At 32.1% G+C, this 26,582-nt stretch overlaps 1 protein-coding gene across 1 annotated transcript in view; it reads right to left on the reverse strand.

The window, feature by feature from the left end:
• Window positions 1–26,582, reverse strand: part of LOC124530009 — a 95,841-nt gene that overhangs the window by 65,972 nt on the left and 3,287 nt on the right. Inside the window, exon 2 of the mRNA XM_047103982.1 lies at window positions 16,086–16,274. Within this exon, the coding sequence (XP_046959938.1) occupies window positions 16,086–16,158 (73 nt within the window). The 5' untranslated portion in view covers window positions 16,159–16,274. The remainder of the gene's footprint in view (window positions 1–16,085; window positions 16,275–26,582) is intronic.

The following is a 26,582-nucleotide window of genomic DNA, read 5'->3' on the forward strand; positions in this document are numbered from 1 at the left end:
TGTCATAAATCTATAATTTATATTATGAATGTGAATGTTACTCTGTCTGTCTATCCGTCGCTCTTTAACGACCAAACCGATAAAACGATTTTGATGAAATTTCGTGTGAAGCATACTTGAATTTCATGGAAGGATATAGGGTTTTATCTAACACGTGACAGCTTACCGCCTAAAACGCAAGCGAAGCCACGTGCGTCAACTAGTTTGCAATAAAATATTGAAGCATTTTACACACGCTTTGACTGATTCTACGAGTGATGGGAGAGCTTTTTCATTTATTGCCCTGATAGTCGGAATTGCGATAGGACGAGTTAATGGCTTGCATTCTTAAAATATTTAACGCTTCTCGTACATAAATATATTGTAATTTTAGCATACTTATAAATCCAAATAAAAAGTTATATGATGTCATAAGATGAATCGAATTCAATAAATTATCAAATCTTATTCTTTTTTTAAATACTTTGGCGTACTTTTATGTTACAGACTTTATTATTTCGATAATGCTTCGAAAAGATAATTGGATTCCGGATATTTGCTGTGTAATATTGCAAGTTGTCATGGTCACACATGGCTAACGTTCAGCGTAAATGTCCCACGAATACGATTAGCACCAAAATTCCAATTTCTGGTCTCTAGGCCGCAATATAAGAACATTAAGATTCTCTTTCAATGATACGCCATTTCGCAATAGTGTCGTCGCTTTAATCAATGTTAATTATAAATATGTATGTATGTATTACGAATGAATAAATAACATAACCACTTGTGAATTATAGAACCACCATAGAAATCGCTAGCCAATTATTAAAATTTATATTTTAATGTGATATCATTTTCTTATAATTTTGAAATTTACTGAGTTATTCTGTAAATCGAAATTCATCGTTGAACACGATCGTGAAATATCATACAGTTGAATGCGATATAAACTATAATACATATAATACCATTTAAACTGCACTCGCATCAATGCACACAAAATAGCTCACTACCGTAGGTAAGTATTCATCTTTCACGATTAAAAACTGGAATCATTTCCTAGAGAAAATCACGACTTTCTCAACAAATTCTTTGCATTTTTTTATGATGTTATTTAAGAAAATAACATTATGGACTTTAAACAAACGTTAGCTTTCAGAAAAATCCAGAAATTCTGAAATGGAAAAAGCGCAGCAATTTATAATCTAATTTCGTCAGTATTATATTTGTTAGCTCGTGTTAGTCGAAGTCAACTGTTTAAAAGTATTTGAAAATTTGAATTTTGGATGCAATACACAAATATACACTGTCACACTTTTATTAAAGATAACATATCACGCTTTCTACATCTGCGAATGACGCACTGAAAGGGGTCGTAATGGAAAAAAATTGATAAAGTAGAAATAGTTGCTTTGTCAACTGCCAAGTCAGTTATTTCTTTTCCTTTTTACGCATTTTATTTCTTCAAAAGCCAGATTTACGTCACGTACGGATAAATGGAATAAATATTCGTTTAAGTCGACATTATGGTGACATACCTTTTGGAAAAAATATTCTAGGTGTGGACTTGAGTCATTTCAATTTGGTTTATTATTATTATTTTATATGTCATTTCGTATCTTCCTCTATTATTATTTTTTCCTTTACTTTTTACCTTTTTTTGGTCACTGTAATAAATGTTAGCCTTTCCTTATGTATATACCACCAACACACACACCAACACCCACCTTGGGAACTATTTCTATAGATGTACTTATAGTATATATAAGTACATTTTAGTTCCCAAGGTTGATTGGTATTAATGTACTTATGTGTTTCTTATGGATGGTGAGGTAATACTCTTCAAGCCGAAACACAGCAGTGCTAAGTACTGTTTGGTGGTAGAATATCTGATGGGTGGTGCCTACCTGAACGTGCTTTCACTTCAATTTCAACTTGATTTTGATAATATCAAGTGAGTCTACTTTAATATCAATTGTTACCCCAACCGGCAGTTAAGTTTATTTATAAGTACTTATTATTTAGTAAAGAAACACATATTACTAAAAAAAACACTATATTTAAATGTATGTTTTAAATATTCTCTATGGGAGCTGACATTATATGTAATGGAGTTTTTAAATATTTAGATCCAACATAACCAAGCTGAACTAAACTAAGCACAATTTATACAAAAAAGGATATGAAATCTCTGATTGTACTTGAATATTTTAAGCAAAAATTAAAGAAAACTCACTGCATCCCTGGAGCAACACCAGCTGGATAAAAGATGCATTCAGCGAGAAAATTGCAGCCGTCCACGCTCAAAGATACGCTATGAGTTTGTTTCTGTTTTCATGTGTTGGCTTAACTTTGTTTTTTTACGAAATAGGTAAAAGTAAGACGTATAAATGTTACACAGCTCAGCTAAGGCTTTGTTTAGAGAAGGCTTGGAGCTTATTACATCATGTTGCTTCAATGCGGATTGGTGAATTCGCGTTTTTCAGATTTCATTTATGAATTCTTTTTACAGTTTTGCTCACGATTTTTCCTTATTGACGTGTACAAAATATATGATAAGCATAGTTAAATTGCAAATTTAGTGAAACTTGCCCGGATTCGATATGTTCTGTACAAGTACAACAACAACAACAGTCTGTAAATTTCCCACTGCAGGGCTAAGGCCTCGTCTTTTTTTGAGGAGAAGGTTTGGCACATATTCTACCACACTGTTCCAATGCCGGTTGGTGGAATACACATGAAGCAGATTTTTTATGAAATTAGACAATTGCAGGTTTCTTACGTAGTTTTCCTTCACTGCCGAGCACGCGATGAATTATAAAAACAAATTAAGCACATTCGGTGGTGCTTGCCCGGGTAAAATGCACGCGTTCTAACTACTGGGCCATTTCACTTTTATTATATTTACTAAAAAAACAAAAACCCTATTTTTGTAGATGAAGTCTAAAAATTAGTAATATATTTAATCTAAAGTCCAAACATCACATATTCATTTTACAACCCATATCTTTTTCGACGTTTATACATTTAGCACATTTTCATATGAGCTCATAAATCAGTTTGACCAATGTTAGAAGGGTTACTGACCCGTAATAAAAACGAGACAAGAATTTAATGGAGTCATGTTAAAGAATTTTATGAATACCATTTAACATACACATTTTTGTCAGCCAACGGTTTCCACTTAAACACATAAGCCCTTTCCTGAACCTAAACATATTTTTAAAATCACTCGTATGGCTTACATAAATACTTTTCATGTACAGATATGGCACTCGCGACCTTTGAATTTGCTTTTAATTTTGACCATTTGTGACCCAGAATACCAATAAGTTATACAAACATCAAAGACTGAAAAGCCTGTGTTTGTTGCAATATACTTTCATTTTCTTTCTAGAAAATGTCCCGACACCTTTTCTAAAATAAAGAAGAAACTTAGGCTATATGGCCAAAATCAAGACAATTTTAGAACTTTCAATATCTATTAATAAACTAGAGAATATCAAGCCAATGTACCGAGAGAATTAGTTGCTCAGCTTCAATTCCAATAGATGTAACAATACGAGATGCGTTCTTACAATTGATGAGATCGTGTGAAATTCCGAATTGCAAATCAAACCTACCAGTACAAATCAAGCGTTCTCAATCCACGCAAATATCTTTAGTTATTATTATAGCTTATCAGCCGCTAATCAACTAGTAAAGACGCCGTAATTAAACGGTAATTTAATTTTGGATTCAATCGTGTTCGTTAAATAATTACTATGTATTCATATTCAAATCAATTTATTTATAGATTTGACATTTCGATGTCATCTCGCTATCGAATGTATTTATTGAAATTAATTAATTTTGTCTAGTAAGTAAAATTTTATTATCGGTGACTGTCTCATTTAGATAGATCGAGAAGGTTACCCTGAAGCCCTGGAATCGAAACATCAATCGTGTCAAAAAAATAAGTGGGGTCTATAAATGGCAAAATAAACTGTAATAGCTTAGACTAGCTGACAGAAAACCTATGCAAGTACCTAGTTTTTCTATATTTATATATTTTTTTCATGCTTGGTAGTGAAGGAAATTGTATGTGTCAGCAAAATCGACCGGATGAAATTCTATCTCATGTGTTTCCGCCGACCCATACTGAAGCAGCAGTGAATTCCAAATCTCCTTAAAAGAAAATGAGGTTATAATCCAGTACCAAGATATTTCCAGAATATTTTAAGCACATATACAGATGTATTATTTATTATAAACATATATACAGTTGATGATTTCATCTATACAACATAAAAGGGACCAGAAATTCGAATCTAAATAATGCTAAGCACACTTATCGGCGTCATCTAACTGCCCGGAGGATACGTGGTCGGTTGGATAAATTCGGCCCATTATTTAGTGGAGTGGGCCTTTGTTCGGAGAGGATTATATCAAGTTCTTGTCACGTACAAGATTCAGAAACAGTCAGGACAGCTCTATCTAGTGTACGGGAGAGCTTTAGGAAATACTTGAGTGTATATATCAGGGGGATCGTATTGAGCATTCGAATATAGAAGATACCGTAAGAGATATCATCGAATTTATTTCGTATTTTTCAGTATCAGCCAAGATACTTATGATTTGTATTTTTCTTTTGGGTTATTCTAAAATTTTATTTCTGATCAAATAGGCTTTAATGGCGTACTTTGCGATAGCACTAGGTACCCTGGGTACCGAGGAGACCCACATACTAAAATATTCACGTAGGGGACACGCGTATTTCACTGTTTATCGGCGAGAGAAAAAGGCCTAAACGGTCAGTAATAAATACGATTTCCATAATATGCGCTCAATGGGTACAATCCTAAGGTGTGTGCCTGGCATATTTAGTACAAGTGTATTGAAAAATATGTAGACGCCCAAGCCTTATCTTTCGACATTGCATCTCTCAAATTGACCTGCTGAAGTGTGCTACTCTTGGATATGCAAATGATATCACTGTTGTAGAGATCTACACATCCAGTCTCCGTGCTACGAGCTCGCAAATCCTTGAACAAAGTGAGGCATTTGTTGAAAGTGATTTGAAATTACCCTTAGCACACTATAAATTTAATATTAACAAAACACAATCTTTTCAGATTATCCTCTACTTTGGGGTCGATCAGTAACTTTGGCTTATAATATTAAGCTCATAGGTATTGTATGTACCATTTCATTCAGTATCCATATTAAATGACATCATCACTATTGAAATAGTATATTTTTCAAGTAGATAAGATGTAGTTGTAGTTCTCAATTGATCAGGTTTGCACTCTATACCAAGCTCAGTTTAATTTATGAATAGATTTCTCCAGTCAAACTATAGGCACAAGTAGTTCCCAAGGTTGGTGGCGCATTGGCGATGTACGGAATGCTTAATATTTCTGGGCGGTGGTGACCATTGAGCAATCTCCGCTCCGCAAAATTTCTGCTCGACGTATCAGTTGGTATGTAGTACATAGTCACAACTTACTTGAACGTGTTTGTCGTGTATTTTTTAACGCGGGTATTTTCGAATCAGTAGTATACAAAATTTAGGCAAGCGTAACCCTATCGTCGGACGATCATTCTGATGCCGACGGTCTTCCCTTCGAATGGATTCCCTTTGTATATGGGTTTTACTAAGGGTTTTTAATTTTTTAAATTACTATTTCAAATATACACACCACTTCGTACCAGTACGATACAAGCTTGACTCAGACTACTATGCCAGCTAAAATAGCGTATCACACCCGAGCATATTCTGCTTATTATCCGCGTAACATGTAGTCTGTTTTCTTTGTTATAAATTATATGACATGTTGCTTTAAGAAATATTAACCATCGCTATCCGCCACCGTCCTTGGGAATACTGGCCATTTCTCACATTGCTAATGCACTAACAACTATGACGTTTTGTTCCTCGTGTCTGTAGTTAGACGGATTTGGAAGTTCAAATTAGGACACACAAATACTAAATGCCGATGTTTTACCGTAGAATATCTGAGAACTTCAGACCAGATACCAGGTACCACGAAACAAGAAGAAGGACCTACCACCAAGAAACTTCTGACACGTCCCTAGCACGGCTAAGGTATGAGACGATAGAGGGGGCAGATACCTTAAGCGTAATAGAATAACAAATATGTTTAATATCAAATTACGAAAATTAATTAATTAATTAATAAATATTCATAAGTGGATGTCGGAAATCATGTATGATTCCCAGCTAATTTAGCTGCTTAAATGGCAATTTGTCAAAGTAATGATTGCGTGTAGCTCGCGTTTCATTCAATTATTGGTGGGTAATTCGTTTTCAGCAACGTTCAATTAATATAATGTGTTATGATAAAAGTACATTTTATTCATTTTTATTGTTAATTGCATACGTTTAAATATATTTCATACACATTATCAATATGCAATATTAACTGTTGAGAAATACAAGTGTCGAAAATATTTTAATCCTAGTTATAATATTTGCTAAGTAAAAATTTATTATATAAATTTATGTTACACCAGATCATGTTTCCCGTATGAGTTTATTATGAAACTGTACTCACATACTTTATAATTACTAGTATGAAATATAATACAGTACATAATTATAAGATAAAATATTGCGATTTAAAGTAAATACTTTTTTTTAATTTTAATTCAACTATTTTATTTTATTCAACGAAAAAATGCTGTTTGTATTGTTCCGACCATTCCGTGGACAAAATTTATTCAGTAACTATATTTAGTTCATATTTGTATATATTTAAGGACTGGTAGTAACGATGTTAATAATTCTTATGTAAATAATATATAAATAAATAATGAATATTGGACGAAATTCACATGCATTACTCTGATCCCAATGTAAACAGCTAAAGCGCTTATGTTATGGAAAAACAGAAGTAACGACGGTCAGAAACATTTCCATGATGTCAACATGGAAAACTAATAAACTATTTTCATATCGACTCGGCCGTGAATCGAACCAGCGACATCAGAATGGCATGCCCATAAAACCCGGTGTCTACAACACTGCTCGACCACGGAGGTCGTCAATGTAATGAACCACTGTCTCACTTTTCAACCCAGTACACAGCAATACTCATGGCAGTAGACATTTAATGATTGGTTGGTACCCAGAAAATCTTACACGAACCCTAATAAAGTTTAAACTTATATGGATTTACTTTCGACTGTATTACGGCGAGTGCTCTGAGGAATTATTCTCTCTAAGTCCTGCTTCCCCTTTCCTTCACAGATCCACGCGTGCTGGCTCGCGATGTCATCGCCTAACTGTGACATCTATCCCAACGCGCACAAAGAAATTTGGCAACTCTTTTCTTTGTCGCACCGCCAAAAGATGGAACTCTTTACCAGCACACGTGTTCCCCTCCTCTTATAACCTGGGTGCCTTCAAACGAGGCGTGAAGAGGCATCTTGCGGGCCGGCATGGCGAAGGTGACTAGTGCAGCTCATTCTTGCTGTGCGTACTAGTCTTCTTCGCGTTTGGATTACATTTCCACTTACCATCAGGTGGAGTGGAGTCATATGCCTATCCGGATATTATAAAAAGAGATATATATATATATATATAATAAAATTAATAAATAAACTAAATTGAATAATTTAAAATAATATTATTTAATATAAAATTCATAATGAAGAATAACTATATTATACAATAAAGGGATACACACACTGTTGATTTAGGACAATTACTTAACGTAGATCTTAATCAAATATTAACAAACCTGATTTTAGGTGGAGATAAATGAATTTAATCAATTTTGTGAATAAAGGTCGAGATCTACCCGAATACCTCACGGATATTAACAATTAAACTCGTCCTAAGCTAACACCTAAATGGGTTTTCAGGATCACTGGTCGTGTTATAAGGTTAAATAAAGATAAGGTTCTATAAACAATATACACACATATTGTGAGCTCGCGAGAGCGCCTTGTCAAAATACGTTTTCAAAAAAAAAAAACGAGAGAAATGAATTGATTTTTTTTATGTTTAGAACCGTTTCGAATTTCGAAAAATATTTAACAAAGGTCATTTTCCGAAATGTTATTGAAAGTTTTTTTCATTTTTGTAGGAATGTAAGTTGTATCCATTATATTCTTTTTTATAACTCGGTGACGATCGAAATTATTTTCAAACCAAAATATACCTTATCCAAGTAGGCTCTTGTGAGCTCTTTTGAATCATTGAAGTAATTGAACATGATACACGTTATCGCTGCAAAGCAATTTTTTCGACATTTGCCCGTATGAAAAATCTTTTTTTGCCATTAATTAAACTGACCTTTTAAATTCGGTGCTATTAAATTTACTTATATTAACGATCATTATCATTAGCCAGTATATTCATTAGAATTATATCACGATATCTTTCTTACTTTATGTGTTCCAATCAAGGTGACATAGATTACAGAGGCATTTATAATATTAAAACACAGATTATCTTTAATAAAATAGATAATGTGTAATTAAACACATTTTGCAACAAAACTTGACAAAGTTTAAAAGTCTTGCAACTCTATTGGGAATGATAATAAGTAATGTCTCATTTCAATCTACCGGGTAGTAGATTAGCGTCAATTCTCCGTGCGAAATGCGCAAAGCAATTAAAAGCGTTTTGGAATCGATAAACATAATTTCAAGTATGGGATCAATCGCACTTCGACTTGCGACCTTTTTTTATGGTATAGGTTGGCGGACGAGCACCTGATGGTAAGTGGTCACCATCACCCATAGACAATGAAGCTGTAAGAAATATTAACTATTCCTTAAATTGTGAATGTGCAACCAACCTTGTGAACTAAGATGTTATGTTCCTTGTGCCTGTAGTTACACTCGCTCACTCACCCTTCAAACAGGAACACAACAATACTGAGTACTGTTATTTGGCGGAAGAATAACTGATGAGTGGGTGGTATCTACCCAGACGAGCTTGCACAAAGCCCTGCCACCAAGTAAAACGACCTTACATTATCATGACGTTATTTCTTATAAAATAACATGTCCCGACTTTGTGGACTTTGTGACTGATTCATCATCGTCGAGCGTAAACAATTAAAGTAAGGGCCATGAAATTTGGTGAGTAGGGTCGTTTTACTGAGAAGATACTCACTAAGGAAGGAATTTCTAAATATCTGCTCCTAAGGGGATGAAATAACGGTTGAAAGTTAACGAAAGAACAAGAAACTTTATTTTTGGGATACTGTTTATAAATTAATGTATACATATTTAAGCGTCTCGTTATATGCTATCCCTAGGGTGGTGTAATAGAGTTTGACGTGTGTTTTGTAGGTTAGGCAGGAAGTCTATTATTTTTTAAGTTAAAAGCATGTAACTTTATGTTACAGTTATGACGTTTTACTCAATCCTCCTTAGAAAGCTTTGAGTGCTAATGATTCTGTGCCTGAAATACATCTACTCCTATAGATTAGCCACCCTAGTGGAAACGTATTCAGAACGGTATAATTATTTATTATCGCACAATTTTAAACTGTTTATTTTTATGTTCTTGACTTTACGATGATTATATTTATAATGTTCGCTGACTCATGGATAAAATAAGGACGTTCGTGTAAATATGCTTTAAATATATTTGATATTTTACCTTCATTTATTTTAAGTCAGATAGTAAAAAGTTCCTATATAGGATCGATATATGTATAAAAATTAAATTTAAAAATAGAATTACAATTAATTCTTAGCTGTAAATGTAATACATAGTACACAAAATATAATAATTAATTTAAAAATGGAATGACAAATCTCTGTTACAAATTATATTAAAATACCGATTAACCATTATTATTAATTTATACGCTTGAAGTAAGAGTAATCTTCAAACTTGTGATCAAACATCTTGATCGTTGTATAAATCAAATTAAGATTAATTGTTAGGATAGCTGTTAACAAAGAGATTTGAGGCATCACCGAAGATATTAGTTTGGAAAAGTTACTTTTATCATTTTCTATAACAGGTTTGTAGGTTGGTGTTTGAAAGGTACTTAATTTTTCTATACAGTATTTATTTATGAAACGCTCCAGGAATCACGTATTTTTATATGTTAGCACATGGTTGATGAAATTAGCTTTAAAACATATTTATAGCAGGACTTGATTAACAGACGTATTAACAACAGCCTGTAAATTCCCACTGCTGGGCTAAAGGCTTCCTCTCCCTTTGAGGAGAAGGTTTTGGAACATATTCCACCACGCTGTTCCAATGCGGGTTGGTGGAATACACATGTGGCAGAATTTCTATGAAAATTTGTCACACGCAGGACGTATTAAGTATATTATTATTTTTTTTACTGAACACTAAGACAGTAAAATTAAGATTACGAGGCAAATCGTACTAAAAAATGGATCAAGTATCAGTACATTATGAACTAATTTGTCTGTATAATAATTTGTCATGAGCTCTGTAGTAACTGAAAAGTCGTTACGTAACCCGCATGTGTCTTATATAATCTGTCACCTAAATTATATCCTCCCACATATATTAGTTTGAGATAAAACAATATTCAAACCATTGTCTAAAAGGTCCAAAGTCCAACAGTGTTACTATCGAGTGTAATACGTTTTAAATACTGTTTGCTATGAAAAAAAAAAACAAACGATTAATAAAGACTCTTATGCAATATTCATCAACAAATTATAGATAACAAAAAATGTACGAGACTTGAATCAAAATCTTTTATCAAAATTTTGAATCGGTTGAATGATAAGAAATTTCTAAAATATTTTATCGTCTCATCCAAGAACGGAGCAAAACCATGTCAACGACGAAAGTTTTATTATTAAACCGAAATCTCTGGAGGAAGCGTTCGAGTTTAACTTTTTTATTTGTTCAACCATTTTGGTGAATCTGGATCGTTGGTGATCTTGAATTTATAACACCTCAGTTGTAACGTTTAAGAGTCCAAATTTAATTTGTGTTTCTTACCAAAACTTACACATTATAATTTTTATAAAACTATTTTGCTTAAATACTCATTACTAGCTCTCGAATAGTCATGTGCTAGGTAAAAAACGTAGCCTTTGTCCTTCTTTGAAGTTCAAGTTTGCTTCAAACTAAATTTCATCAAATTCGGTTCATTGGTTTGGTCGTGAAAGTGCGACAGACAGACAGAGTTACTTTCACATTTATAATATTAATTAACATCGAATCAAGTAGTCTTGTAAATTAGAATCGTCGTGTTAGTTTTGAATTTAATTAAAATAAACTAAATTTGGAGAGTAGATTCTACCGAGAATAGCCGCTAAGAAACTCAGTAGATTTCACCAATTTAATTACATAGTATGTCAGTATTTTTTTTCATAAATCCTGCCTAGACATAAATATATACTATAGACTTTTACCTAATTTATACTTACCTGGGCTTTACTTTTTTGACTTTTTTTACATGAGTTGTTAAAGACGATTGTAACATAATTACTATATTTTTTATCCGAGAACTATATTTAAGGACTAGATTTAAATTGTATTACAAGTATAAGTAGCATGAACGAGTTTTTAATTAAAAATAACAGCAATTTCTCTCAAACGTAGAAATGTAATTTGAATTTTTCTTCGAAACTACTAAAATGGAACAGATTTCTTTTATTTCAACTGCACATATTAGAAATTTTTGAACATATAAATCGGCAAATTGCAGTTGGACAACCTCATTAAAATTAAAACTGGAATTTAATTAAAGGGTTTCAAAAATAATACAATTAAATTATATTTAATTGTGAATATTTGATCGAATATACACATTAAATTTACTATCCTATATTCTTAAAGTCTATTTTATAAAATAAAGCTTACTTTATTCTCTTCTTATGAAATGAAATTAAAATGAATACTTATGTACACATCGGCATTTATAACACGCACACACCTATAAATCTATCACAACTTAAATTTGATTGACTTTTAATTGACGGCTTTGTGTAAAACTCCATCATCTATGCTCCAGCCAAATTCGATGTGGAATGTTTAATAACAAAGCGTTGCTTAGCAACCAACGTCAGGCAGATGCTCAAAACATTTTTAGAAATATGTACAACAATTATTTTTGATGTTAATAAAAATAAATGATTAATAATAAAATATTTAAGACAAAGGACTAAGCGCATTCTAGGTTATAATTATAATACTTATGATCATCTGGAATAATGTAGATCTCAAAAATAATACCTCCAATTTTAAAATGATATCAGAAATTACCTCATAGTTATATAATTCTCTTTATTAACTTTATCTATCGCCTCCCAAACGACAGGAGTCATTTAGATTAATTTGAAACAGTGATTATAGTGCTATATTTATGCTAGCCAAAAGAAGATGTTTTTTTTAATCTGTGTGTAATGAAACGTTGTGTGTAATTTTAACATGTTACAGACTTGCGATTTCTTTACGTCAGTATTATAATATAGGGTTGTTAGTTTTGTAGTAATATTATAGTGGTAATTAAAGATTTTTAAACTTTCATTTTAAGCTAATTTTCTTATAAATTTCTTATAAATGTATTGACCGGCTAAATTTTTGGATTCTGTATTAAATTAAAATTTTTGTGTTTAAACAGGAAATTGTGTTATAAAGAATTTAGTTATAATTACAATAATTATTATTTTTTATTAAGAGTGTATCAACCCTATTTATGATGACTCATGGTTTGTTTACTAAAATTACAGATCGAATGTAGCTGGAGTATAGTTTTCAAGTCACCAAAATAATTCTTAATTCAAAAATCAATCAAGAAATGCATTGATGATTATGACCTAAGATAAGATAAAATAGAACACAAACGTACATTCAATCAGTTCTCTTTGTATTTCCTCACAAACCAAAGAAGGCAAATCGACGCGATCGGAAATACATCAGATGCACCCAATGGATTTACGTGCCTTTCGATGGACATAAACTAGTTAACATTTACTAACCGAACCGAGATTCGAACCTGTTTGTAATTATATAACCTAGCCACTAAACCAACGGACTACTCATTAGCCGTGCTTCTGAGTACGTACTTTTAATTAAAAGCGTTTATGAAGGACTTCAAAAAATATCGAAAATTCTGCTGATCACTTTAATAAAACTCATTATACTGAAAACAGCTCATCCTTACATAGTATAGTATAGTCCCCACGTATGCTTAGATCTTTTAAATTACGCAACGGATATATTGATGCTGTTATTTTTAAATAAATAGTAATGTAGTAGTGTAATTCAGGAAGGTTTTTATATGTAATATATGGGCAACATTATAAAGAAACACTGATCATTTAAATGTCGTAAATAAACATTATTTTTTTACATTGCAAGCTGTGTATTGTCTAATGATTGAAGAACTCTGAACTTGACAAAATATTCTGTAGATATTTAGTATCAGCATTACACTCATGCGAAGCCGGGGCGGGACGCTAGTTATCTATTACAATTAAAAAAAATAACCATAGAAATTACATACGATATAAATACTTTTATAACGACACAACGCTTTATTAGTTACTCACACATACAGAATAGCACACAACGAGCCTAAAAATAACATCAATTGACAAGCGATAATTGGTATAAGCGCTCTTAACACAAAATAATAACACAATGAATATTTGAATAATTCTAGAATGTTCGAATTGCATGTACGCTAAAACTAATTAGCCAATTGTATATCACTTGACATTTATTATATTTGGTCTTGCGACGTGATGTTCTATAGATGTTCTATTGTTACCGTCTCATCCTCTGACGATCGATGACGTAACAATGCCTCGTGATTGTGACATACTATTGACATTTATAAGGGCTGTCACACAAGTGATGTTAAATTATATTTAATACCTTGCATTAGTAACATCGATATAACTAATCAATGCTGTAGCATTCATTACAATAATCATTATTATTACATACTATAAAACAAAGGCGCTTACCGCTGTCTGTCCCTATGTATGCTTATGCTATAGGTCTTTAAAATTAGGCAACGGATTTATATAAGTTTTTTTTTTACAGATAGAGTAATTCGAGAGGAAAGACAACATGGTTAGAATGAATGTTACTTGTGAGATGGATGATAGAAAACGTCTGATAGAGAAGTATGGAAAGACATGCTGCACCGATCCCAAATAAATATGGGATAAAAGCAGGAGGATGATGATGAGAATAATTAGAGAGGAAGATTTTTGGATATAAAACATGGACAATATAGTAAAGCAACAAGAAACATTCTGTATTAGCATTGCACCTGTGCGAAGCCAGGGCGGGTCGCTAGTAAGTTATAAAAACCTCAATGATGTTTTATCTTACACACTGGCCGCTGACTTTACTAGTTTAATCCAGTTTTAACCGGACTTCGAATTTTTTAAGGTTCAATTGCATCTGCCTAATGGCAACACTATAGCCGTATCTTTTGTTTTCAGTAAGATGAAATAAGATTATCGGCATTTTTGGCTTGAAATATATTCGACGAGAAAATTCTCACACACTCTGGAACGTAGCATAATAGAAACATTGACAGTTTACTGCTGGTCCTGCTCACCGATGCCGGGTGATGACGACAATAGCAGTTTTTTTGATACTATAAAACGAACCACGACGTACACATCGTATGAAGAACTTTATATTTGATAATAATATAAAAATTGGTCGATTTTTTTTTATGCTAGCTATTTTTAGGACTTGAACGTTAAGTGTGATCATGACGATTTTGAATAAAATCCAATCAAAGTATATAAAGTACAATTCAACTTATACGATCTGAAAATCTACACTTACAAACACATTTAGATATATATATTTTTACAATATTAAATTTATTAATTAAAAAAAAATACTACGTAAATTCGCAGATATGCATATTGCATATCCCTAATCAGATGAATAATTTAAAGATAAATATTACTTATGATGAGATAACTAAACTATATTTCTGTAGTAAATGTACAAAGGGTTTAATTAGACATGCTGATATATGTATATGTACCTGTCTTAACCTTACCTTTACCACGATGCGTATATTGTCATCGTAAAATACAATAATCGTTACCTACACTGTCCATTTACCAGCCATGAGATCTCGTGTGCCTGTAATTACACTATCGCACTCAGCCTTCGTACGGAAAAATAGTTCGACGCATTGCGGTTTGGAGTTCAATGCGTTGTGCGACTTTATTATATTAACACCCAATTTGATAGATATTATTAGTTGACATCTAAAACAAAACACGCACGATATTGAGGTCATTCACCTCACTCCATTTTCCATCGTAAAAATTTTAAATTTCATAAAATGTACTAATAATAGGATAACAATTGTTACTAACAAAAATGGACATAGAGTCTGAAATAAATGATTTATTATTATAAAATAACCGGACATATTTCAAAACGGAATGTATAAGACGAGATAGTGATAGTGATAAGAATTCGGTAACCATAACGAAAGAACGCAAGTTTAATCCAAGTAAGCACCACTTAGTTTCCTGTGCTAAATGTGTGACAATTTTTCATACCTTATTTGACTGTGGAAGAATACGTGCTAGAGAAACTTACATTTGGTGAAATTTTACTGAGCTACATTTTTATTTGTTACAATCAAATCTTATTTTTTACTAGCCTTATACTACTACAGTGGGTGGTACCTATTAGACAAAAAACTACTGTACTACAAATGGTATTAAGAGTTACAAAATTATATAAAAAGTTAACCATAAAGCATATAAACCATACTGGCATGATTTTATTAAAATGGAAAAGAGTGACCACGGAGTTTCTTAGCGGCTTTTCTCAATAGGATCTACTTTCTGAACCGATGATTATACAATAGCAACACGTGGCAGTTCAAATAGCAAGGCAAATAATAACACTGCTTTATTATTACAAAGTTAATTCAAAATCAAAATAAAATTTATTCAAGTGGGCTTTTACAAGCACTTTTGAATCGTCCTTTAACAATTAAGTGAAGCTATCACCAGTTCGGAAAATAGATTCTACCGAGAAGAACCGACAAGAAACTCATTAGTTACTCTTTTTCAATATTTTAAAAAATAGTCATGTTTGTTAATACAATTATTTCTGTTGATTACTAGATGGTTCTTACCTAAGTTGTCAGCTCGATGCAGCGGGATTATTGAGATCCACATCACTATGAGATAACAAATCGTCAAAGCCATCGTGTTCACTTCACGTCCGTCACTTAATACATCGTTTTTTAGTCTCACATCTCACTGATTCAAAGTGTCTACACCATTTTCACAGTCCGTATCATCTCGTAGCAAGCAATGGGAACCTGAAAATAAATAAAGATTATTTAACATTACTTCAATACAACGCAGTTTAATCGTCAATATATCCCAGTGGCTAGAACGCGTGCATCTTAACTGATGATTGCGGATGAACCTAGGCAAGCATCACTGAAATATAAGCATCACTTAATTTGTGTTTATAATTCATCTCGTGCTTTTTTATTTATTTATTTTTTCATATAGAAAATCAATATACGTATACATAATAATATTATAATCATTAAATATCAGTATGTTTGAGAGCAGCAGTGGGAGGGAATGACGTCATAAGAGAGTTACAGTTTGCCGTTATTGCACTCGACGCGATCTTACATCACAGGCAACCAGACTATCTTTCATCCTCCTGCCTTTATTCCAATTTTATATTGGCTCGGCGTAGCATGTCTTCTCCTTCCATCCATCTCTGTCAGACGTCATCTCACAAGTTACATTCTTTCTAACCATATCGTCTTTCACACAATCTGTTCATCCTTTCTGGTGCCGTCCTCTACCTCTATATCCACCCATATCCATGCTCAATGCCTTCCTCACAATATGTTCCTCATTACATGCCCATACCATGATAACCGCCTTCCACGTAACTTTTTGGCTATCGGTATCACTTTCAAATTTCCTCTAATGTACTCATTCCTTACTCTATCTATTCTAACACCACACATTCCTCTCAGCACACCAAACCATCTTTCACATTAAAAAATGCTTCAAAAGCATTTTAGTTACAAAATGAATTCTACAAGGGTAAAGCTAAAACATATACAAAGAGACAATTGAACGCTTGCACCCAGACGGCTAGCAAACGGTCAAAAAGTTAGTATTGAGATAAATACAGTAAACCTTTGAGAAAATCTAGCGACAATCAAGAATCGTACTCGCTTGAGACCAAGTGAATCGAGAGAGATTGCACCGTGCTATCCTCTAAGGATACGGTCGTACTGGTAAATCGTATAGCTTTTAGTTTTAATAACAAGAAAGCTGACCAACAAACATTTTATTTAGAGACAAAAATGTAAGGGTACGGTCGTATCGGGCATGCGATCTTATTATTTTCAAAATGTAGTTGACAATTAAGTGAAGCATTGTATAGTAACTAATATTATTAGAGCGTAGTTTTTATGAGCCGATATATTAATACAGGAAAATAATGTGTTTAATGGACAAATTATGTTAACATAGAGGCACATACTACCTATTTTCTTCAACTGTGTATTTTTTAGTGCCTTACACTAGAGCTGTTTATAAACTCAGGCAACGTTTCTTTCTCATTAATATGTTTACTTTGTTTATTTTTAATATAGGTTTTAGATAAAAAAATATTTAAAGTTTTCTATTGGTTTTATACGTGACTTTTTAAATTTAATTATTCTCAAATAACTATAAATACATAGCAAAAGTTACTCCGTTTCAGTCATATGTCCCAAGACACATTTCTTTTCGTTTTCATAGCTAGGCGGATAAACAAATCGTCTGAGATCACCTGATGCTAAGCACCACTATCCATAGACTACTGCAAGGAATACAATAATATCTCATATTACCAAAGTACCACTGACCTGAACTGAATTAACGTAAATATCATGATGACCGTCTTCTATAGATATAAAATGGCGGATAACTGCTAGCTATTATTTATTTAATAATATATTTTATAATTATTTTTATCACTTGGTATCAGATATGACGTAAGCTTTATCGACGAGGACGTTGAAGATTTTTCTTAATTTACGATTTACCAACAAGCAACAAAAGATTCCAATATCTCCTTAAACTGTTTCATTATAATCAACAACAACAACAACGGCCTGTAAATTTCCCACGGCTGGGCTAGAACCTCCTCTTATTCCCTTTGAGGAGAAGGTTTGGAACATATTCCATAATCTGGTCATTAATTCTTAATTATGTATTATAATTTTATAAAATACTTATAAGTAAAAGAAAGTAACTTGTAAAATTAAGTAATTTATCTTCATTCAATGATTTTGTTCGTTAGTTAAAGAAATTATTTGTGTAAGATAGTTATAATAATTTTCGTTATTAGTATATTAATTTAATATATATTAGTATAATAATTTTCGTAAGAAATTTTCCAGTATTACTTTATTCTTTGGCTCCGTTCCAACTTTTAAAAAACAACTATTCAACTGCCTAAATGATAGATCTGATTTTAATTGAAATCTTTTGTTTAGTTACATTTAACGCAAGTGTTAGGAATCAATTTTATGTGTTATAAAAATCATTATTTTAATTTAATTCAACTTAAATATTTTTGTGACTATCCTAATTTTTGTATTAGTCATAAATTTAAAATTAAAAAATTTGGTGAACGAATATGACCTATGACGGTATGTGGTCACAAACTACAATTGATGAATTAAGATGTTATTACGAGAGTACTTACGAGAGTCTTCCTCATCCTTTTAAACCAGAACGAAATAACACTATGCATTGGTTTTAATCCTTAAATATCTGACTAGTGGGTGGTACCAACTCGGGCTTGCTCAAAACCAAACCACAAAATGTATACACATTCGTACCATATATTTAAGTGTAATAATTTATAGCATTGCTTTCAAAGGACTTAGAATAAATCGGGTTTACTGAAACCGAGAAAGATAACAATACGTGCCAATACAAATAGCGGTAAAACTTCAAACGACCGCCCTCTATCCGCGCTTGTCTATTTTCGGACGGCCTTCGCTAGGAACAAACGAAAAATACTATACAACTATAAATCTTTTATTTCGACCACACCCAAAATTGATGGAATGTTGTACGGTATGGTGTTTTGCTTCCATTCAATTTAAGATCAGGAACGTAAATAAAAGACTTAATCACGTAAAAGTGAAAGTGATATTAATAGTCCTGATAAATGATTTTTCTTTCGTCGTTTTACTTTTATTTTTATTGTATGCGAATGTATTAAAATCATAATCAAAATGTACTTTATTGATATAAACTTTTACTAGCACTTTTGAATCGTCATTTAACAGATGCAGATTCTATCGAAATGAACCGGAAAGAAATTCAGTAGTTACTGTTTTTAAATACAAAGAAACGTGTGAAAATTTTTTCTTGATTGAAAATATTTTTTGTTAACTAATTTTTCAGGGCAATTTTTAAGTTTTAATGAAATTCAGTCAAAACTCTAAAGTAGCTAGTGTGCAAATCATGAATGGTGGTAAGAATTCTTGCTGCTTTTCCGTTGAATAATAATTCTGACTCACTGGGCGAAAAATGTACTGTCACGAGCGAGGCGTCAATAAGACGGGTGCTCTGTGTTTTAGTGTTACGGGTAGTTTAAAAGCAATGCATTCTGATAAAACTTTGATTTACCTCCGGATTTAAGAATTTTATACTGTACTAAAATTTAAGAGAATTTTATATGGGTCAAAACCATTCGAAATTCCACCTATTTCTTTAAATAAAAGTTATGGTTACGATCAATCATTCAAATTTCAGGCCAAGCACACCTTTGAAATACCATACAGCTCTAATCAGGGGATATTAATACATTTACAGTAATTATATACATATTTTTTAAAGTAATTATACGTTTTAGTATAGGTATTTTATTTTATTTAAGCGGACAATATATGCCGCCATATATGTCTTACAACTAGCGCGCACTGGTAACTTTTGTCACGGTGACTGTTTCGTCACTCTTGTCGAGTCCATGAACATGCACAGAGCTTGTGCTAGCTGCATGTCTATTACATGACAAAAATCTAATGGATTGAACCAGAAAACATCATCATCGCTACATAATGTGTACCACTCAACTATTGAGGTTTAGATATATTTATCTGTAAATGAAATCAAATTATTGAGAACAAATATTCGTTATACAATTTGGAAAAGAATAAATTCACTTTATACGATAAATTCAAAAAGCGTTAAGATTTATAATTTCATTAATAATTTTGCCAGTATTCGTTAAAAAGTTCTAAAATTGACATATTTTCTTTAACATTTAACGGGCATTCGTATTTTAAGTCAAATATACAAAAATATATTCGAGGTAGAACTTGAAGTATGATTTCAAGTGATACTAATCAAGGACTTAATTAACTGCGTATGAATTCTAGGATATGTCATCGCCATCTGCTAATACTCATTAAATACTTTTGTATAATAGGTAGACGGACGAGCAAATATGCCACCCGCTGGTAAGTGGTCATTCTACCATTCCTTACATAGACAATGGACCAATCTTGGGCATCAAGGTGTAATGTCTCATGTGCCTCTAATTACACTAGCTTCCTCATTCTCAATTTCGGAGAACAACAGTAGTATTGTATGTTTGTTGGTACATATTTGTTGAGTGGCTGGTACTTATCCAATAAGCATATTTACTGCATACGAAGCTTGTTCTACGAAATTTGTTCAAGCAACAACTATAAGAAACCTTTCACAAGTAGAATTATTATTTACGTTAGAATTATTTGCAAGCAGTATAAACTGCAGGTCAATAAGCGAGAGATCAGTGTAGTTAATATCCGAATACTTCATGAGTATTAAGAGAAAATCTTTGGCCCAGATATAACGAGAGTACGAGATACCTGTTTATTGTATAATTTATTATTATGATATCATTATCTTAATCAGGATTTAAATCTCTTCTGTTTGCATTAAAATATATTTTCCAACAACACGAGAGAATTCCAAAAATTATGGAGCAGGAAATACAAATACCCCTTAGTCGCAAAAAAAAGTGGTACTTTTTTAAACCAGCATGACTAATCTAAAAAGGGCCATAAGAGCACACTGCCGATCCTAAGTAATTTAGGAAAGGTTTATTGTCATAATCATCATTTCACCCGGTGGAGGTTCACTACTGAATACAACGCCAGTCTTGAGCTAAACGTATCTAATGGTGGACCGACCACTTTATGAGGCCTCTGCCCATGCTGAGTTGTCCGTTTGTGGTCGCCAATCAAGAACCTTTCTGCTCCAGCGCTTGGTTTTACGCGTGATGTATCACTGTTTCTTTAGTTCCGCAATTAAGGTTAAGTGTATCATGTATTATTGTTTTATTTGAGGATATTGTACATCGTGATGTTTATCTAAATGATGAAAGTAACTCTGTCTGTCGTATTTTTACTACCAAATCGCTGAACCTATATTTAATGAAATTTGGTATGAAGCAAATTTGAAGTCCAAGAAAAGATATAGGCTACTTTTTCCCTGACACGTGACAAGCAACACCCCAAAACGCTAGCGAAGCCGCGGGCGACTACTAGTACGAAATAAATAATTGTGTCTATTGATAAACTGATTATGTCCATAACGCCTAATTCATTTTCTTAAATCATAAATTTTATATGACTTCCGTATCCTTATTTTATTTCTAAAGAAGTCGGCAAACAAAGTAAAATTTAACGTGATTTATAAACTCGACTCGTTATAACATCCTCAAAAAAAATGAAGCTGTAAATTTTATTTCTCAAAAAAAAAAGTTCGCATTGAAAAATAAAAACACAATTCCTACCGAAATTGCTTCATTTATTCTAAACATTTTTAAGAAAAAGCATGTCTTCATCCTTAGGGAAGAAAGAAATTAGCGTCTATTTCCTTAAAGCGCAACATTTTCCTAAATTACAAGTATCGGAGCCGGTGGAGTTGTTTTACGGCTGTTACATTCTATCATTAAGATTTCTTCAACACGAGCTACAGTGAACGGCAAGCTGTTTTCTGTAGCTAGCTGTTTTTGTCATCATTAAGAATGGTACAAATATATTACATCCTTGAACATATTTCGTAGAAATAGTTAGTTTTAATTGGGTTTTTGAATAAAGAATAAAGTATTCTTATATATTTGAAATAACAAACAACAACTTCAGCCTGTAAATTTCCCACTGCTGGGCTAAGGCCTCCTGTCCCTTTGAGGACAACATATTCCTCCACGCTGTTCCAATGCCGGTTGTTGGAATACACATGTGGCAGAATTTCTATTAATATAAACAAATACAGGTTTCCTCACGATGTTTTCACCCTTCACCCTTGAGCACGAGATGAATTATAAACACAAATTAAGCACATGATAATTCAATGGTGCTTGCCTGGGTTTGAACCCGCAATCATCGGTTAAAATACACGCGTCGTAACCACTGGACCATCTCGGCTATATATTTAATTATTACAAAAATTTTAAAAATATTTAAGTAAGTACGGGTAATGCGTATTACCAGCGTTACGGTGTTAAATTAATCTGACGACTGATTCGTGATTTCATGATGATGTGATTTCATACTTTTTTTTTCGCTTAGTACTCTCGGGATATTTGTCAAATTTAATTTTTTTTTAATTATTTTTTCATAATTAAAATAAATACTTTACTTTTTAATATCAATTAAGAAAAGTCTTAATTTTTTCTCGCCTTAGATTGATTAGATAATATATCTTACAGTGCCCAATGTCTATGGTGTTGGCCTCTCAAATCACTAACAGTTTGTCGTTATAAATTTCAAATTCTGAACATCAAAATCTAGTACTAACGTCTTTATTACAATGTACATGCTATATTTAGGTAAAAGTTTGTCGCATGTGAATATAAAATGATATGTCTATATCTCAGAAAATCCATGCGTAACAAATTCAAACTTGGCTAACTCACTTGTAGTTTTCTAGAGCTTACAATTTGATTTACATATTCTTTATAAATTCATAAAACATTTTTCGTTCTCGTTACATCACGCTGTGGATACTACTTACTCTTGAAGTACCTATCTATGGACGAGCTTTGAAAGATTCTTAAGGAACTTATACTCCATAATATTGACTTCAAAAATTTTCTAAAATAAAGTTACATTTCAATCGTCACGCTTAAAACCCAAGCCTGTGATTAATTTTGAAAACAATTGCAGTATAAAATTGTATTTAAAATTTCACCTCATTTGATTCAATAAAAGTTGTTTTACAGACTTTTTTAACTTTGCAGTCTCGTAAATTCAAATCGTTTATAAAAATACATTGGTAAAAAGGCGTATTATTCGATACAAGATTTTGTAGATGATAAAAAGTCGTGGAATTAATGCTTGTTGACTTCCAGGCAGGATATATAAATTTAAATAATTGTATTAACTAACGTGACTGTATTTTTTTAAATGTAGAAAAAAAGTAACTACTGAGTTTCTTGTCGGTTCTTCTCGGTAGAATCAACTTTTCGAACTGGTGATAGCTTCACTTAATTATTAAATGACGATTCAAAAGTGCTTGTAAAAGCCCACTTGAATAAAGTCTATTTTGATTTTGAGTTTTGATTTTGTTAAAAAGTGTATTGCAAAATTGATGTTAAATTCCAAAAATAAAGTAAAATTAAAATCATTATTATAACTTGAAATATTAAGAATCATTATTTAATAAAGACACTGATATTTTTAACCGTTTTGATTTTACAATATAAATAATATGCATGAGGATAAAATAATATACTTGTGGCATTTTGAAATTCAACACATACATAAAATTCTTGTGCCTTTTACGACATTTTGTTTCACAAGCAAGCCTTTGCCCAAAGGTTGCTTAAGAGATAGATCTTTTACTGCCTATGCATTCTTGTAACCTTTGTTTCATCTATATGTAAAACATAGCTCTAAGTATTGGTGCAGTATGGGTTTGAACGTGTAATCTCGTTTCAGGTATTCTCACCACTGGGCCAGTTTGGCATTTTTATATCATTCTGAATTACGTTTGCCTGACTCGTTTATAATCAAAGCACGAAACGGCTATTTTCTAATTGAATACGTAATTGGTAGAGCAAACTAGTATTCCGAATTACCCTTTCAGCGATTTAATTTTTGGGTTGACCGCCTTAATTATGCCCTAATTTAGTACCCTCCCCTTATCTATCGGTAATTTATGCGACGTTTCCAGTTATTATAGGTTTTTAATGACGTCGATTTCATTTATAATATTGTTCGCAATTTTTTGTGAGCTCGGTTTTTTAAATTTATTCCCATTAATTATCTAATGGCTGGTCTTATTCAAATTCTAAGTATTATTTAATCTGTGGCTGAAGTTACTTATATAACGAATTTTGGCATTATAAAGCTTTTTATGACATTGACAACTCAATACCATTGAAATAAAACTAGTTTTAACGGATTTAAATAGCGTATATACATCCCGACGTTTCGAGCACGACAGCGTTCGTGGTCACGGGTAGACTGAGTCTGGGATGATAAAAATAATTGATATACGCGATTGAAATCCGTTAAAACTAGTTTTATTTCAATGTGTATTAATCGCGAAAATCTAAGACAACATTATAACTCAATATCATTTTCTTACATAGCTAGATCCAAGACTATATTGCACTAAGATGATGAACACTTCTTAAAAATTAAAGTAAATTGGTAAAACAAATATGTATCACTACATTGTCATCGAGAACTAATATTTAGGTTTCTCGAGTCTTTAAATAAACAAACAATTGAACATCTAGAATGTTTCAGCTAAATTCAAGAGTAAATTAAACAGATCACTGAATTATTGTTGTGTTACAAAATACTCTTAATAGGTATTGCTCGACTTTAGTATGGCTCGCATTTTGGATGATATCTTTGCAATTCTGAGTAGTTATCTCAAATATTTTGTTCTGTTTATTACGATTTTAACTTTCTTATCCGCTCCTTAATGATAATGTTTAGGAATTTATGTATCGAGGGCGCCATTTATAAAATCCGAGTTGTAAAATTTCACGAAATATTAAGTTTTTAAATTTTCTCGATATCTTAGAAAACTGTGTTATAATTTCAAAAAAAACTTTCGATTTTGTTAAAGAAAACTTACTTTGTTAAATTTAAAGTTAAATATTAGATTAAATTTTTGAGTCAGAATAACTAATAAACCATTTGACTATAAAATCAATGCTATCAATAAATATTAAAATTAAATATATTTAATTATTCTTAGTGATTCGTCCACTCATCCATTCATACATACTTTTTCCTTGTGCGTGATGGTTGTTATTTAAGTATCTCATTACTTGTTAATTTTAAGGACTGTTAATTTTTAATTAATCTTAAGAGATTGATAAAAGTGTTATAAGTTATTTACTTATTTACTAGGTGGTAGGGCTTTGTGCAAGCCCGTCTGGGAAGGTGTCACCCACTCATCAGTAATTCTACCGCCAAATAACAGTACTCAGTATTGTTGTGTTCCGGTTTGAAGGGTGAGTGAGCCAGTGTAACTACAGGCACAAGGGATCTTAGTTCCCAAGGTTGGTGGCACATTGACGATGTAAGGAATAGTTAATATTTCTTACAGCATCATTGTCTATGGCTGATGGTGACCACTTATCATCAGGTGGCCGTGCTCTTCCGCCAACCTAAACCATAAAAAGTGGTAATTAAGAACGAGGCATATACTTAGACGTAGGACTTTTAATATCCATCTGTAATGCATCTAGGTAGGTACTCGGCAGATATTCAACTATTCAATACATTTTTTTCATTTAAAAAAAACTTATTGATGAAATAATATTAAGAATACTAAAAATTAATAAAAATATGCACGAGGAAAGCTGACGTAATGTATGCTCGAGTACTTTGCGCAAGTCCTCTGAATAGAAACCACGACTTCATCAGATATTCTACCGGCTACTAGTAATATTTAGTATTATGAACATAATATCTTGTCATTCAAATTAAGCAATGAATATTTATACAATACCAAGGTATTTTTAAACATAATCGAATAATTGCACTTAAATAAAAATAAAAAAACACTATCATGATACTGATCATGATACTGATCGCGCCAATGATTCATTTTGGAGAAATGAGAAGAATATCTCGCTTTTGAATAATGCATTTAATTATGAGATATAATATTTTTTGTATAATTATTTTGAGTATTGTTTTACGTTCGAATTTTCAAGCGCAATCTTTTTTCTTCTAAAAATGACGTCTCGCCGTAATGAATGTTATGCATGGCATGGCATGGCATTAAACCATGGTTTAATGCCATGTTTTTAATCGGCTCGATACAATTATTCGACGGCTCAGTGGCTAATTTTTTTTTATAAACGCAACAATATACCATTTAATGCTATAATGACAGTAATTTTAAATGATTTTGTATCTGTATTGATAGGTGTGGTTTCCTTACCACAGAGGCAAAAGGCTGACAAAAAACATTCAATTAAGAAACGCAACCCTCTCTTCCACACAGACACTAGCTTAAATCTTAATCACTTAAACGTGAAGCTAACAAACGCCAGTTCCTAGTTATTATATTTAAGACGAATTTCATTTCCTCAAAATGGTATTATTAAATTACAAAGCAATTTACTT

The sequence above is a fragment of the Vanessa cardui genome, chromosome 5 (genome assembly GCF_905220365.1).
Source record: "Vanessa cardui chromosome 5, ilVanCard2.1, whole genome shotgun sequence".
NCBI classification, from domain to species: Eukaryota; Metazoa; Arthropoda; class Insecta; order Lepidoptera; family Nymphalidae; genus Vanessa; species Vanessa cardui.